The sequence below is a fragment of the Vigna unguiculata genome, chromosome 3 (assembly GCF_004118075.2).
Source record: "Vigna unguiculata cultivar IT97K-499-35 chromosome 3, ASM411807v1, whole genome shotgun sequence".
NCBI classification, from domain to species: Eukaryota; Viridiplantae; Streptophyta; class Magnoliopsida; order Fabales; family Fabaceae; genus Vigna; species Vigna unguiculata.
In genome coordinates this window covers 21757011-21771262 of record NC_040281.1, presented here as the reverse complement: position 1 = coordinate 21771262, position 14252 = coordinate 21757011, and the positions used below count along the sequence as shown (strand labels likewise).

The 14252-nt window shown below is 37.9% G+C and overlaps 2 protein-coding genes across 2 annotated transcripts; both read left to right on the top strand.

Moving 5' to 3' along the window:
- The first annotated feature begins 2853 nt into the window (after positions 1–2853).
- LOC114175870 (2-hydroxyisoflavanone synthase-like) lies at positions 2854–4831 on the top strand. Its single transcript, XM_028060707.1, has 2 exons — positions 2854–3886; positions 3969–4831. The coding sequence occupies exons 1-2, from the start codon at positions 2990–2992 to the stop codon at positions 4638–4640; spliced, it is 1569 nt and encodes a 522-aa protein (XP_027916508.1). The 5' UTR covers positions 2854–2989; the 3' UTR covers positions 4641–4831.
- Positions 4832–11768: 6937 nt separating this feature from the next.
- On the top strand, positions 11769–13375 carry LOC114175153. Its single transcript, XM_028059921.1, has 3 exons — positions 11769–12504; positions 12589–12672; positions 13002–13375. Exons 1-3 carry the CDS (start codon positions 11769–11771, stop codon positions 13373–13375), a joined length of 1194 nt encoding a protein of 397 aa, XP_027915722.1.
- The last annotated feature ends 877 nt before the right edge of the window (positions 13376–14252 follow it).

Below are 14252 nucleotides of genomic sequence, written 5' to 3'. Positions count from 1 at the left end.
GGTCAAATTCAAGAATTATGTGTTAAGGATCAGCAATTAAAATTTCAGCTCGATCCAACGGTTAACGAAGTAGGAACCTTTATTTTACAAAAAGTGTGCAATGTAGAAAAAAAAGTAGCGCCACATCAATCAAACACACTTATTCCGGAACGAAAATAAGTACATTGTATTTCAAAGAAAAAGAGTTCTAGCTTCCATTACCTAGACAGAGGATAGCAAATACCACGAGCACACTACGGAGGAGCACCACAACTCTAGGAACAGCTTGGTGGGGTGGAACCGAAGTGGAGTTCAACTAGCTTGATGAAGAACGGAGTCAAACCCTAGCAGAGCTCATAAAGTAGCCAAGGGAGAGGGAAATGAAAATTATTTCTGAAAAAAAAATGCAAGAATAAGGGGATTAGGACTTATTTAGGAGTTTTAGACACCCTGGACCAACCCTTAGACTCAACAGATGGGATTAGACCCTTTTAATTTTAGGACAGATAAAGAAGATTTTACACGATACACCATAAAACACGAGGTAAATTTCGGATCCACCTACAATAAAGATACATTTATTTTACGTGTCAAGTTTCAGAAGATCCAAAATATTTAAGAGTTGATGGGAGGACGAGAAATAAAAAGGTTTAATTACTCGGATCATACCCGTTTTGGTTCAAAAATTTCAAAATGGTATCCACTTTGAACTTTGTCTCAATTTAGTACCCAATTTTGATTATTGCATCAATGTAGTACCCTCCGTTAAGTCTTCACAAACAACGTTAACTACCTTGCCACGTGTCAGCCTCTGGATTTTTTAATTTTTTTTAATTTTTTTTAATTTTTTTTTAAAAAAAAAAATTTGCCACGTGTCAAATCCTTGATGTGACACGTGGCATTGTCAGTGACACGTGGCAAGGTATCGCCACGTGTCAAGGTACTTGGCAAGTGTCATTTTCTTCATTTCAACTTAGTCACTGCATTTGTCTATTTGTTTCAATTTAGTACTCATGTATGTTTATTTGTTCAATTTAGTACCCAATTTATTTGTTTGAATTAAACCTTGTGGTTTTCTCTATTTTTCCTACAAAAAGGCTTTGATAATTGATAAATCTTTACGATAAAAGATCATTTGGGACAAATATATCTTTAAATATTTTATTTGATAATTTAAAATAATTATCTTATTTTATTATATCAGTAAATATAAAAAGGATAATATTTATCAAATCTTTTTTAATATGACAAGATCTTCTTAAATCCTTTTAGATCTCTATAACAACCAAATATATATTGAAGATATTAGATTATTTAAAAGATAATCAGAAGAGATTACATTATCAAAAAGAAGATTATAAATAAAACAAAGCTCACTCCAATTTTAAAATAAATACAGTCAAAAAAATATATTAGAACGGTTTAGAAACGCTGTGGGAAACCTAATTTTATCCTTTGCACCATTCTCTTATATTTTTATATTATTTTTTATGTATCATGGAGTGTTAAATCTTTGAAGATGATTTGGTTATAATTTCTTAGGTAGATTCAAATTTCATTCTTTTTTTTTTTCTTTCTTTTTCAGAATCTAAAATCCACTTACCTGGCACGATACACCATAAAACACGAAGTAAATTCCGGATCCATCTACGGTGAAGATACATTTATTTTACGTGTCAAATTTCAGAAGACCCAAAATATTTAAGGTTGATGGGAGTACGAGAAAAAGAAAAAAAAAAAACTCTCACAAGATTTCGAATGAGGCGCCGCACAAATTGGGTGCTAAATACAACCAAGCCACGTGGCATCACAAGTCCTACAGCCACCACCAAGTACAGGACTTCATTAAATTAAGTAACTTAATAAATTCACACCTTATTAAAATAATATTAATATTTTAATATTTTTTACAATATTTAATTACAAATTTACTGTTTATTATATATTGTTTTTAAAACACTCACATCATAATTCTGTACAATTTGTGGCTCGTCAACATATATGCTTTCTTAAAATAATAATCATATATCATCCATATTTGACTTGAAAATTCCCAGATATCGAGTGCATGCACCTTCCGAGCTCTCGCATGAATCATTATACTTTGGACTTCGAAATGAAATAAAAATAATAATGTCATGGAAATTAGTTTCATATAAAGAGACTTCGATTTATTTTAACTTTATTTGATCTCACTATTTTAAAATTGCTTTTATTTAATTAGAGTTTTAATTTATTCTTAGACTAATTTAAAAAATGGTTTTGAGAATATTGATTTTTAAACATGAGTAACGCAATAAACGGTGCCGATAAAAAAAAAACGCAATGAACAGTAGTGTTCCAAAGTGAAGAATACATATATAATTGAAGGAAGCTTTTATAAAAGAAATATGATTTAAGTATACATTTAGAGACAGAAAAAAAAATGATAGATTTATAAAATATTTAAATTGATAAAAAGAAAGAAATATAAAGAAACAAACATGCAACAAATATACATAAAATAAAAATAAATATGTATAGAAATATTGATTGCAATTTTCGGTTTTCAGCATTTGCCGAGCAGCCTGGAGTGGAGGCACTTTGCTTTTTGTTGACGGAGTCTCTCTCTCTCTCTGTCTTTCTGGAGTAACTCAGCGCATCATCTTAGACCATAAACTTAGTAGGTGTGAAGCACACTCTTTAAAACCATGGGCATCTTAAAATAGAAACTTTTTTGTCTCCAGTGAAGAACTATTATAATAATAGGAGTGAAATGAATAGTCCGTCTTTGCATTTCAAAACAAATAAAATAATAGAAATAGTTATTTTAAAGACATTTTTTAGGCCCACAAAACAACAAATGAGCTACTATAAAGAGGGAGCAACGGAAGCCTGTATCCTCAGGTTAGCCTCGAACTCGGGATTGCACTTCGAAGTGGTTCTTACGTAAAACACAGAGAGTTGTTAACCTTGAGGTAGCGGGAGAAAGCAAGATAATAAGAAGAGAGAAGAAGCAGAAAGAAAGAAGATGTTGCTCGAAATCGCAATTGGGTTGTTGGTGCTGGGTCTGTTTCTGCACCTGCGTCCCACACCGAGCGCAAAATCGAAGGCACTTCGCCACCTTCCCAACCCTCCAAGCCCAAAGCCTCGGCTTCCGTTGATTGGACACCTTCACCTTTTGAAAGACCAACTTCTACACCACTCTCTCATAGATTTATCCAAACGTTATGGCCCTTTGTACTCTCTCTACTTTGGGTCTATGCCCACCGTTGTTGCCTCCACCCCTGAGCTCTTCAAACTCTTCCTTCAAACCCACGAGGCTGCTTCCTTCAACACAAGGTTCCAAACCTCTGCCATTAAGCGCCTCACTTATGATAACTCCGTTGCCATGGTTCCCTTCGGTCCTTACTGGAAGTTCATCAGGAAGCTCATCATGAACGACCTCCTCAACGCCACCACCGTCAACAAGTTGAGGCCATTGAGGAGCCATGAGATCCGCAAGGTTCTCAGAGTTCTCGCCCAAAGTGCAGAGGCCCAACAACCTCTTAACGTCACTGAGGAGCTTCTCAAGTGGACCAACAACACCATCTCCATGCTCATGCTTGGTGAGGCCGAAGAGGTTAGAGATTTGGCTCGCGAGACGGTTAAGATTTTCGGAGAGTACAGTCTCACTGACTTCATCTGGCCCTTGAAGAAGCTCAAGTTTGGAAAGTACGAGAAGAGGATTGATGAGATATTCAACAAGTTCGACCCCGTCATTGAGAAGGTTATCAAGAAGCGCCAAGAGATCGTTAGAAGGAGAAAGAATGGAGAAGTTGTTGAGGGAGAGCAGAGCGGTATCTTCCTCGATACTTTGCTTGAATTCGCTGAGGACGAGACCATGGAGATCAAAATTACCAAGGAGCAGATCAAGGGTCTTGTTGTGGTAAGTTGTTAATGCTTTAAGAAACAATGTTGACGCACTACTAAAGACTAAAAATATACTCACCAAGCTTTTGTTTTGACAGGATTTCTTCTCAGCTGGGACAGATTCCACAGCCGTGGCTACTGAGTGGGCTTTGGCAGAACTTATCAACAACCCTAGGGTGTTGCAAAAGGCTCGGGAGGAAGTGTACAGTGTTGTGGGAAAAGATAGACTGGTTGATGAAGTTGATACTCAAAACCTTCCTTACATCAGGGCGATTGTGAAGGAGACATTCCGCATGCACCCACCACTCCCAGTGGTGAAGAGAAAGTGTGTGGAAGAGTGTGAGATTGAGGGGTGTGTTATCCCAGAGGGTGCATTGATACTTTTCAATGTGTGGGCTGTAGGAAGAGACCCTAAGTACTGGGACAGACCATCGGAATTTCGTCCCGAGAGATTCTTAGAAAATGGAGGTGAAGGGGCAGTTGGTCCTATTGATCTAAGGGGACAGCATTTTCAACTTCTCCCATTTGGGTCAGGTAGGAGAATGTGCCCTGGAGTGAATTTGTCTACTTCAGGAATGGCAACTCTTCTTGCATCTGTTATCCAGTGCTTTGACCTTCAAGTGCTTGACCCACAAGGACATGTACTCAAAGGTGATGATGCCAAAGTTAGCATGGAAGAGAGAGCTGGCCTCACTGTTCCAAGAAAACACAACCTCGTTTGTCTTCCACTTGCAAAAACAACCCTCGCTGCCAAACTCCTCTCCCCGTAGATTACAACATACAACATCATGTTCCCCTTCGTTGCACTTACTTTTATCTTCTCATAATTATTTCAATAAGCTGTAATTCACGCACCTACTACACACACACATGCGATGCCTTTATTTCTTATTCAGATATGTAACTTCGATCTTTCTCTTTTTACCAAAGTAAAAGTCTTAGCATCTACTCCATTCTATTATTTTCACTCGCCTTCTCTCCTTTCATCGTTTCACTTTCTCTCGTAAAAATAAAAACAATTTGCGACAAGTCTGATGTATTAACACAATTTCGTTAAAATATATATGTTTTTACTGCAAAGCGGAAATATAAGCGGAAATTATGTTGGGTTTCTATTATTCTCATTATACAATATCTTGTAGTTAGTCTCTCGTATCGATACATTCTCCTACGATAATAACAACAAAAATAAAAATAAAACAAGAATAAAAGAAAAAAAGAAAAAAAAATTATATAAAAAGGTACGTTGTATTGTGTAAAGTCTTGCATCTACTCCATTCTATTATTTTCACTCGCGACCGTACATGATTGGCCCCTGCCACTCCTGATCGATCAGTCCCTTAGCGACCGGTCGATGAGACAACCTTAACAAAAGTTTCTAGAGATGTTATCTACTTCTTAATCCGAACATACCGTGAGTCGATTTTGAAAAATCGCATGTCCGCTTACATCTTACTAAGCTTCTCAAATCGCTGTCAGATAGATTGTTCACAGGAAACTATTCAGACTCTTGATATTGTTCTGCATTCGGACTACAACTTCGTGAGTCGGTCGGTTGCCAAGCAGAGGCATCAACCTATCGTATGAAGAAATCGTGTAGCCCCCATACGTTTTTGTGGTCAACTGGGTCAGAAGGCGAAATCGTGTGGGAGATGAACGTTTTTGATGCCGTAATCGATTACCGTATGTTGTAATCGATTACTGCATGATGTAATCGTGCAAGGGGATAACGTCTTTGAAGCCGTAATCGATTACCGTAGTGTGTAATCGATTACTGAATGTGTTGCAGTTTTCTGTGTATTGTGTAATCGATTACGCACGAACTGTAATCGATTACATGCGTAATTTTTTGAAAAAAAACGTTAACAAACATTTCACTGGATAGGAAAGCAATGATGTATAATATAGTTGAATATGGAACTAAAAACAGTGATATTAGTGAAAAAAAAAATTACAATCAATTAAAGTACTAAGATAATAATATCAATGTCAAAGTGCATTAAAAAAATACAAAGTTTTTGAATGAAAATAAACATGAAAATGCATCTAAGATGGAGGAAATTGGCGCCGCACATAAGCCATGTCTTCCTCAAGTTGACCAACCCGAGCATCTATACTGTCAAATCTTGAACCAAGAAAAGCCCGGAGATCGTGGATTTCGTGGATAATATCATTAAGCATAGCAGCAGATGCATCCTGGGTAGGCTGAGGCGGTGGAGATGGTGTGCGGTCATCATGAATAGGTGCATCCTGCATATCACGTTTATGAATCCATTCACCATTTTGGTTTTTTACAAAACCAAAGGAATGAACCACTTCAGCACCAATTGGACCTGTTCTCCAATTAATCTCCTCAAATGGTTCATCTTCTAGAGGAACATTAAACTTAATCAAAATGTCAGTAATATGATTAGCATATGGTAAAGGGGCATGGTCTCTTAATGCCTTTTTCATGCGATATCTAATCAGATGACCCCAGTTAAGCTGCCTTCCGGTCAGCATTGCCCACATTAAGATAATGTCTTCTTCAGTAGCTTGGGCAAGGTTAGTTGATCGGGGCACCAGGCATCGACATAAGATGTAGTGCAGGATACGTGTTTCCACTTTCATTTGCCCTGCCAGTATTCTTCCTCCAATATTTTACATTGTCACGACAAATCATCATTTTTGCATTGTGACTTGAATAATCATCTCTCCATTCCTCAACCATGTTTCCCTCAAAACAGACCCCTTGAGTGCCCAATTGAGTTATACGATAAAACATATCTATATCCATCATAATTTTCACATGCTTAACTTCACTAAGAATAACCCCTTTCTCAGTAATTTGTAAGTTGGAATAAAATACTCTAACTAATTCCAGATAATAACATTGACGATTAGTCAAAAAAGGTAATAATCCCAAGTTGTGGAGTATATCATAGCATTCAAAGTTTTGCTCAGCAATAAAATCATCAGGATATCTGGGTTCAGGAATATCTCTGGCAGAAAATTTTGAAGTATACCTCTCATATTGTGCTACGGAAGAGAACAGTCTCTGTGGTTGTGAAGGTGCAATTATTTCTTCAGGTTCGTTGACGGCGGGACCACGGCTGCAGCGAGCACCGACTTGAGTCTTGCGTTTCCTTGATGATTCTGCCATTTTAGGGTGTTTCTGAAGATTTTAATCGGTGGGTTTTGTAGAGAATTGAAAATGAGAAAGATTGCAACAAACGGGAGGCTCCTGATAGTGGTGTAATCGATTACAGGGTTTCGGTAATCGATTACGAAGGAAAAAATTAAGTTCCAGTAGCTCGTGTTAGAGTTGTAATCGATTACAGAGTTTATGTAATCGATTACCAATCTAGAAATAATTTTGCAAATTCTCCTGTTAATCGATTAAAGGTGTGTTGTAATCTATTACGAAGGTATTATTTATGTTCCAGGTTGTCGTGTTACTTCAGTAATCGATTACAGGCTTCGGTAATCGATTACATTGTACAAATTTGGGCTTGTGTAATCGATTACGGTCGTATCAGATGTCCAAATTTTGGTCATGGTAATCGATTACACTTTCATGGTAATCGATTACCGCACGCATTGTTGCTGAAAATTAATTGTGATGATGGATTACAGCATAACATTTTTTTTTTTAGCATTTGTACTCCATTAATAAAAAAGTTTAACATATTCCATTAATTAAAGAAAAATAAAATGATAAATAAGTTGCACATAACTTCAAATGGAAAGCAAAAAATAAATAAAAAAAAACGATTTACGGCAACCATCTGTATCTTCTTCTTCCCCGGTGATCCACAAACCATCCAGAATTGATATCTTGGTATTCTTCGAAAGGTGTTGGTGGTCTGATGTCTCTAGTTTGGATGAAAAGCTCGATATAGGAAGAGATGCGCGGTTTTTTGACAGATTGGTCTAGACTTTGTACGTGTTTCCAACGATTGATCATTTGTGAAACATCAAAGTCACATTTGATTTCCGCGGTGTCATGAAATAGTCGCCTGTTGTGTATTGTTGAAGGGCGACGATAGTCAATTTGTTTGACAACTCTACGGTCACCACACTCGACTAATTGAGTTACGGTTTGTAATAATTCATTGTAGGTGCAATCATGTCTGATGGAGAAGGTTTTCGTGGCATCGGAACGAAACTCAAAACCAAAACCAGATCGACTCTCTTTGATACCAGCACCCCTTAAAGGTCCACCATAATAAAGAATAGTTGGTGAAGTTGGGAGAGAGTTTGAGGATGATGATGATGGGGTGTTTGTAGTTAAAAGAGAAAGGATTTCTTCAGGTGATCTTGTGAAGGTCACGTACAATTCAATCATGGTGTTGAAAGGGAAAGAAGACTTACATTCTAACATTTGAAAAACATGTTCATCTGTCTTTATTTCAAATGCGTCATAGACAATATTTCCTTCAGAAGTCATTGTGGGTCGTCTGAAGTATAGGTTGTTAATGGTTGTGTGTGCCTGACTTTGAATGGTTGCACAAACTTTTTGGTTCAGCATGTTGTATGTGCAATTGTATGGAATGCGAACAATCTCCGGAGTCTGACATATAAACTTCACCCCATCCTCACAGAGTTTCATTTCACCGTTTGTGTATAAGGCAGCTATGTAAGAATTGGTGAAATCCTGCGACTCTGTGATGCCAAACATTTCAGGGGGAAATTGTTTCATCTTTCGGTTTTCAATTAAGAAAGAAAAAGAGGAAGGAGATGCCAAGCAATTGATGTGTTGGAAAGTTGAAAGTTTACATTTGATGTAGTGTGGGGATGTGGTTTTTATAAGCATAGTAGTTGCACAATTATTGAGTGAATCAAGAAAGACAAAATGATAAAGGTTGAATTCATTACGTACATATGCAATTGTCATATTGAAATAGTACACATACATAGTACAATATTCTCCCATAATGTGATAACTTTATTTCACAACATTATTCAACGGTGGCTGCCTGTGCCGCATGGTGGCCTTCGTGTCGGTCGTCGAGGTCGTCTCTCAGGTTGTGGGGGAGGAGGGGGTGACTCACTTTCGTCATCAGTATCTTCCACTTCCACAGATTCAGAACCTCCTTCTGAAACATTAAATGGAATTTCAGGTCTGTAGTATGGTTGTGAAGATGAGGCGCCTCGGTATGCAGATGGTGGAGTTAGTGATGATGTCCCAAACATTTGTGATGGAATACCCCCATAGCTGGAAATATGTGGGCCAGATAAACCACCATAATATTACGCTGGACCTGATCCAAAGTTTGAAGGCGCTGGAAAAAAAACCATATGAAGTCGGGACCTATTGAGATGACGATGGAGGATGCATTCTGTGATCCCAATTCCCAAAACCAGCTGTTACATTTTGTGACTGAAGGAGGCCGAAAAAGGGTGTATCCGGACGAAACTGCTGATGTGAAGGCGGATTCTGATATTGCTCCGGCATGTCATACTAAAACAAAATAACAAATTAAATTTTATTATTTAAAATCAATTATAATTGAAACTTTAATTAACATGCAGTGAATGAAAAAATGATTCTCACTTCATCATCGGATGATTGCGCAATAGCCGTGATATACCGGATGGTATGATTTATGTACCATTGCATGTAGGGCGAGCTATCACGCAGATGGCCACTTTTGGTGAAAGGTTCGCCCTGAACAATGGAATTATGGCGATTATTCCATAGCATGATAAAGCGATGGTGATATTGCCTCCAATTAATTTCCCCCCTTCCTCAAAGATCAATTCGGTGAACCTCATCCAGGTTCATCGGGTTGGATGGGATGTTTTGTCGCCAACCAAACTGTCTGACTACCCGGTCAACTTGGTGAAATTCAACCGTCGTAAAACATATAAGAGGAACCAATGCCCGACTAATTGGAGAAACATTTATTATTATCATGCGACTAACATGTGGTTGTCGATATGGTGTCCATAAAAACTGCAAAAATTAGTGTTAATAATTAAAAAAAACGAAGGAAATTTCAAGAAACAAAATAGTAGAGCATTGGTGATAATGAACCTGCTTTGGTTGAATTTGATCAAATTTTTTTCGGAAGCCAACCACAGTAGTTTGGTCATGGAACACAGAATGTGTTTGCCGACACCACCTCACACTTAAGGGGAACGTAAGCCCAGCCACAATCTCGTCCTCCGTGACTGGTTATATTTCTGGAGAGATGCATGTAAATCTCTCCAACGCCCAACACTGAAGCAATAACATGCATCCACCAATGTTGTCTTGATGGAATTTTGTGTTGTGATCCAGTGCACGATAGAGGCATGCCAATACTGCGGAACCCCAACTAAAATTTGAAATATGCTCCAAATCTGTTAACAATGGCAAGAACATAAAATGCACGAGACTGGCTGATGTATTCGGCATCAACATGTTGCCAATCAAAATGAGGATGTGTGCTCGTGCATACTGTCCAACGGTAGCCAGTGTTGCGTCATCCAGTAATTCTCGGAATCTGCTATTTAGCCATGATAGCTTTATTCGGTTCCCTGTAATCATATTTTCGGGAGGAATATCCCCCAATAAATCTTGACACAATTGTAGCAGGTTTCCAGAACTTCCACCGGTGACGGGTTCACCATCAATTGGCATCCCCAGTTGCAGTGAAACATCTTCCAGGGTAATAGTTGTTTCTCCGAGTGGCATGTGGAAGGTGTGAGTTTCATGCCTCCATCTTTCACATAATGTTGTTACCATTAGGTGGTTAATCTCCATATTACTCACTTTTAGAACGTGACCAAAACCAGTTGCATCAATTAACATTCTGACCCTAGGGTCAATAAGATCTGTATGTTTTAGTATCCAGATAGAATGGCGTCGTGGCCGGAGGACCCTCTCGTTTCCTTCCCAAATCTGGTTGGTGATGTGATCGTCTTAATGACGCAACACGAACAAGTTTGCTGGCAGGTTGTTGTTCTGAGCCATAATAAACTACGTAAAAGTATATGAAAATATTAACAGAATATCATTTCAAGTTAATCACTAACAAAACAAACAAAAAAAATTATCATAAAATTGACCGAACCTGTTAGATTGATGGAGGACAAATTAATTTTGATACGCTGCAAATCCAACTACAATGGGAAGGCAATGAAGTATTCAGTGATGTGAATGTTGCACCTGATATGGGTATTTAAACTACCTCACCACACTATTCACTCACATGCCTTACTTTTCATTTTTCTCTCTCTCACGTAGCAAAGCACCTGTCTAAAAAATAGGAGCCTATTTTCCTACACCTCCATGCACACCACCACATGGCTTCTTCTATTCACCACACAAACCTTCTCTTCAATAATAATAACTTTTTCAGAGAATCTCATACTATTTTTCAAATTTGCAGGTGGCAGAAACATTTCCAATCAAACCATTATTGTGAACAGTATCATGCACAACAAAAAAGGATGCATTATTTTCAATAGTAATGTGCAGAAGCATGATTTATTATGAGTGCAGAAGCGTGAAGTTGTAATAGTATCATGGCAGGCGTAGCAGTCCAGGAATCACGCCGAATCGGAAAATCAAAAAAGTGTAAGAAGAAAACGTCATGGGGGTACACGTTTTTCAAATGAAAGTGTAATGGGGGCACGTTTTCTGAATAGAAAATGTGTGGGGGGCACGTTTTCTCTATGAAAACGTGTGGGGGGTGCACATTTTCTAAAAAGAATGTATTTTTTTTCTTTTCGCACCCCCTACCCACTCTTTTTGCACTCCAACCCACTCCATTTGATTCTACTGACTAAAACGCTTATATATTCTACCACACTACCATTGTTTCTCCTATCAAAACTTCTTTGCATACCAAGCTTCACATCTGAAATATCCTGATCTATTTTTCAATCTGAAATATTCGGGTCTACACTTCCATACCAACTTGTTCATAATGAGTTCGTGGAATTATGGAGAATCTTCTTCGTCTAATCCAATCGATGACGAACCTATCATTCCAGACATTGTCGAAGAGTTTACTTCCGATGATTTTTATGAAGACAATGCAGACGATCAAGTAATTGTCCCGATTCCTCCTATGGATTACAATCCCTATGGGGAAGTCGAACTACAAGAACGCATGCAATTCGATTCTAAAGAGGCAACGGTCTCTGCCATCAAACATTATCACATCACTAATGGATACAGCTTCAATGTGGTAGAATCAAAATCGCATCTTTATGTTGCACGATGCATTCATTACAACAATGGATGTCAATGGCGTTTGAGGGCTAGTTATAGTAAAATCCGACATCATTGGGAAATCAAGTCCATTGATGGTACACATACGTGTTTCTCTACATTAATGTCACAAGATCACTGCAATCTAGATTCGACCCAAATTGCTTCCATTGTTTTTCATTTGGTCCGCACAAATCCAAGCATTCGCATCAAAAGCTTGGTCGCTGACATCAAAAGTCGTTACGGATACACAGTCACATATAGAAGAGCATGGATTGCGAAGGAGAAAGCAATTACAATGGAGTATGGTGATTGGGACCAATCTTATAATGAAGTTCCCATATGGTTACTAGTTGCCCAACAAACCAATCCTGAGACAATTTTTCAACTTTTCGGTCCTCCAGTTAATATTGATGCTGAGGATGGAAGTTCCACATACATTATGGAACGTTGCTTCTAGGCATTTGGACCATGCATTGAAGGTTTTAAGTATTGTAAACCTGTTGTTCAAGTGGATGGAACCTTTTTAACAGGCAGATATCATGCCACCTTGCTAACTGCAATTGCTCAGGATGGAAATAGAAACATATTTCCTTTGGCATTTGCAATAGTAGAAGGTGAGACAAAGGAGACATTGATTTGGTTTTTTCAACTACTACGAGAGCATGTAACTCCTCAACCAAATCTCTGCCTAATTACTGATAGAGGCAAGGGAATTTTGTCAGCCCTACGATAGGAAGAAGTTGACTGGGAATCAGACAATCTTCACTCTGTCTACTGCATACGTCATCTGGGTTCCAACTTCAACAACCGCTTTAAAAATGCCGATCTCAAGAAACAATTCATTAACTTGGGTACAACATTTTCCTAACTTTAAATTCCAGATGCACAAAATATTTCCTATACATAATATTTTTTCATTTCATTTTATATTTCTTTTTCACAGCTTATGAAGTCAAACAACCTACCGTGCAAGCAAAACTTTCAGTTATGAGGTCCCAATTCCCACAAGCACTAGCTTGGATTGATAAAATCCCCTTACATAAGTGGTCTCAGGCTTATGATGGGGGGCGCAGGTACACGCACATGACAACAAACTTGGCGGAGTGCATGAACTCTGTGCTTAAGGGGGCTCGCTCATTACTTATTTGTGCACTATTGAAAATTACATTTCAAAACATAAATGCTTGGTTTGTTGAACGCGGCTTAAAGGCAGACTCTATGTTAAGAGCTGGCCATCAATATCTAGAAGATGTCACAGCCTTGCTCCAACAAAATCAACAGAAATATGCATATTGTCATGTTCAACGCTACGATTGAGATAATTCAGAATTCGAGGTGCAAGAGATATTGAGCCCCCATCACTATCAGCCAAAACCAATCTCATTCACTGTTAGATTAAACGATTGGTGGTGTGATTTTGGTCACTTCCAAGCTAGTCGATTACCCTGTCATCACGTCATAGCTGTTTGTTCTTTTGGTCATATGCCACTTTCAAATTGTATCGATCCAGTTTACACCCTTGATAACATAAATAAGGCTTATCAAGTCCAATTCCACCCCCTGTGAAATGAGGACTATTGGTCAACATATACAGGTCCTAATTTCACTCCAGACCCCCAAACTAGGCGTAAGGCTTCGGGACGACCTACAACGACTAGGATCCATAACGAAATGGATTAACCCGTTACGGATAAGCCAAAAAAATGCTCTTATTGTCGCACTGAGGGTCATCATAGGGGACAATGTCCATTTCGCCAATAATTTGTACATTTTTTATTTTAATTAATTTAATTTTCAATGTTTTTTTCTTCTTTCTACAATGTCAAAACTAAGACAATTTTCTATGAACATTAATATTTCTTATGCCTTAATCAACTACAAGTTGAAATACTTTATTCTTTTATGGACCAAAAAACATTATAAAATCAGAACAAATTATTATGCTCGCCTCTGTATCCAATTCTAATTTAATCACCTTTTTTTTAAATTTGGACTGTAATCGATTACAATGGTATTGTAATCGATTACAATTCACTCGAACAAAATGCATTAACCATGTAATCGTTCTTCTGTAATTGATTACATTACACCCAGAAAACAACAACACATGCAGTAATCGATTACAGCCTACGGTAATCGATTACTGAATGAAAAACGTATCCCCCCCCACGATTTCATCTAAAAATGTGCATCC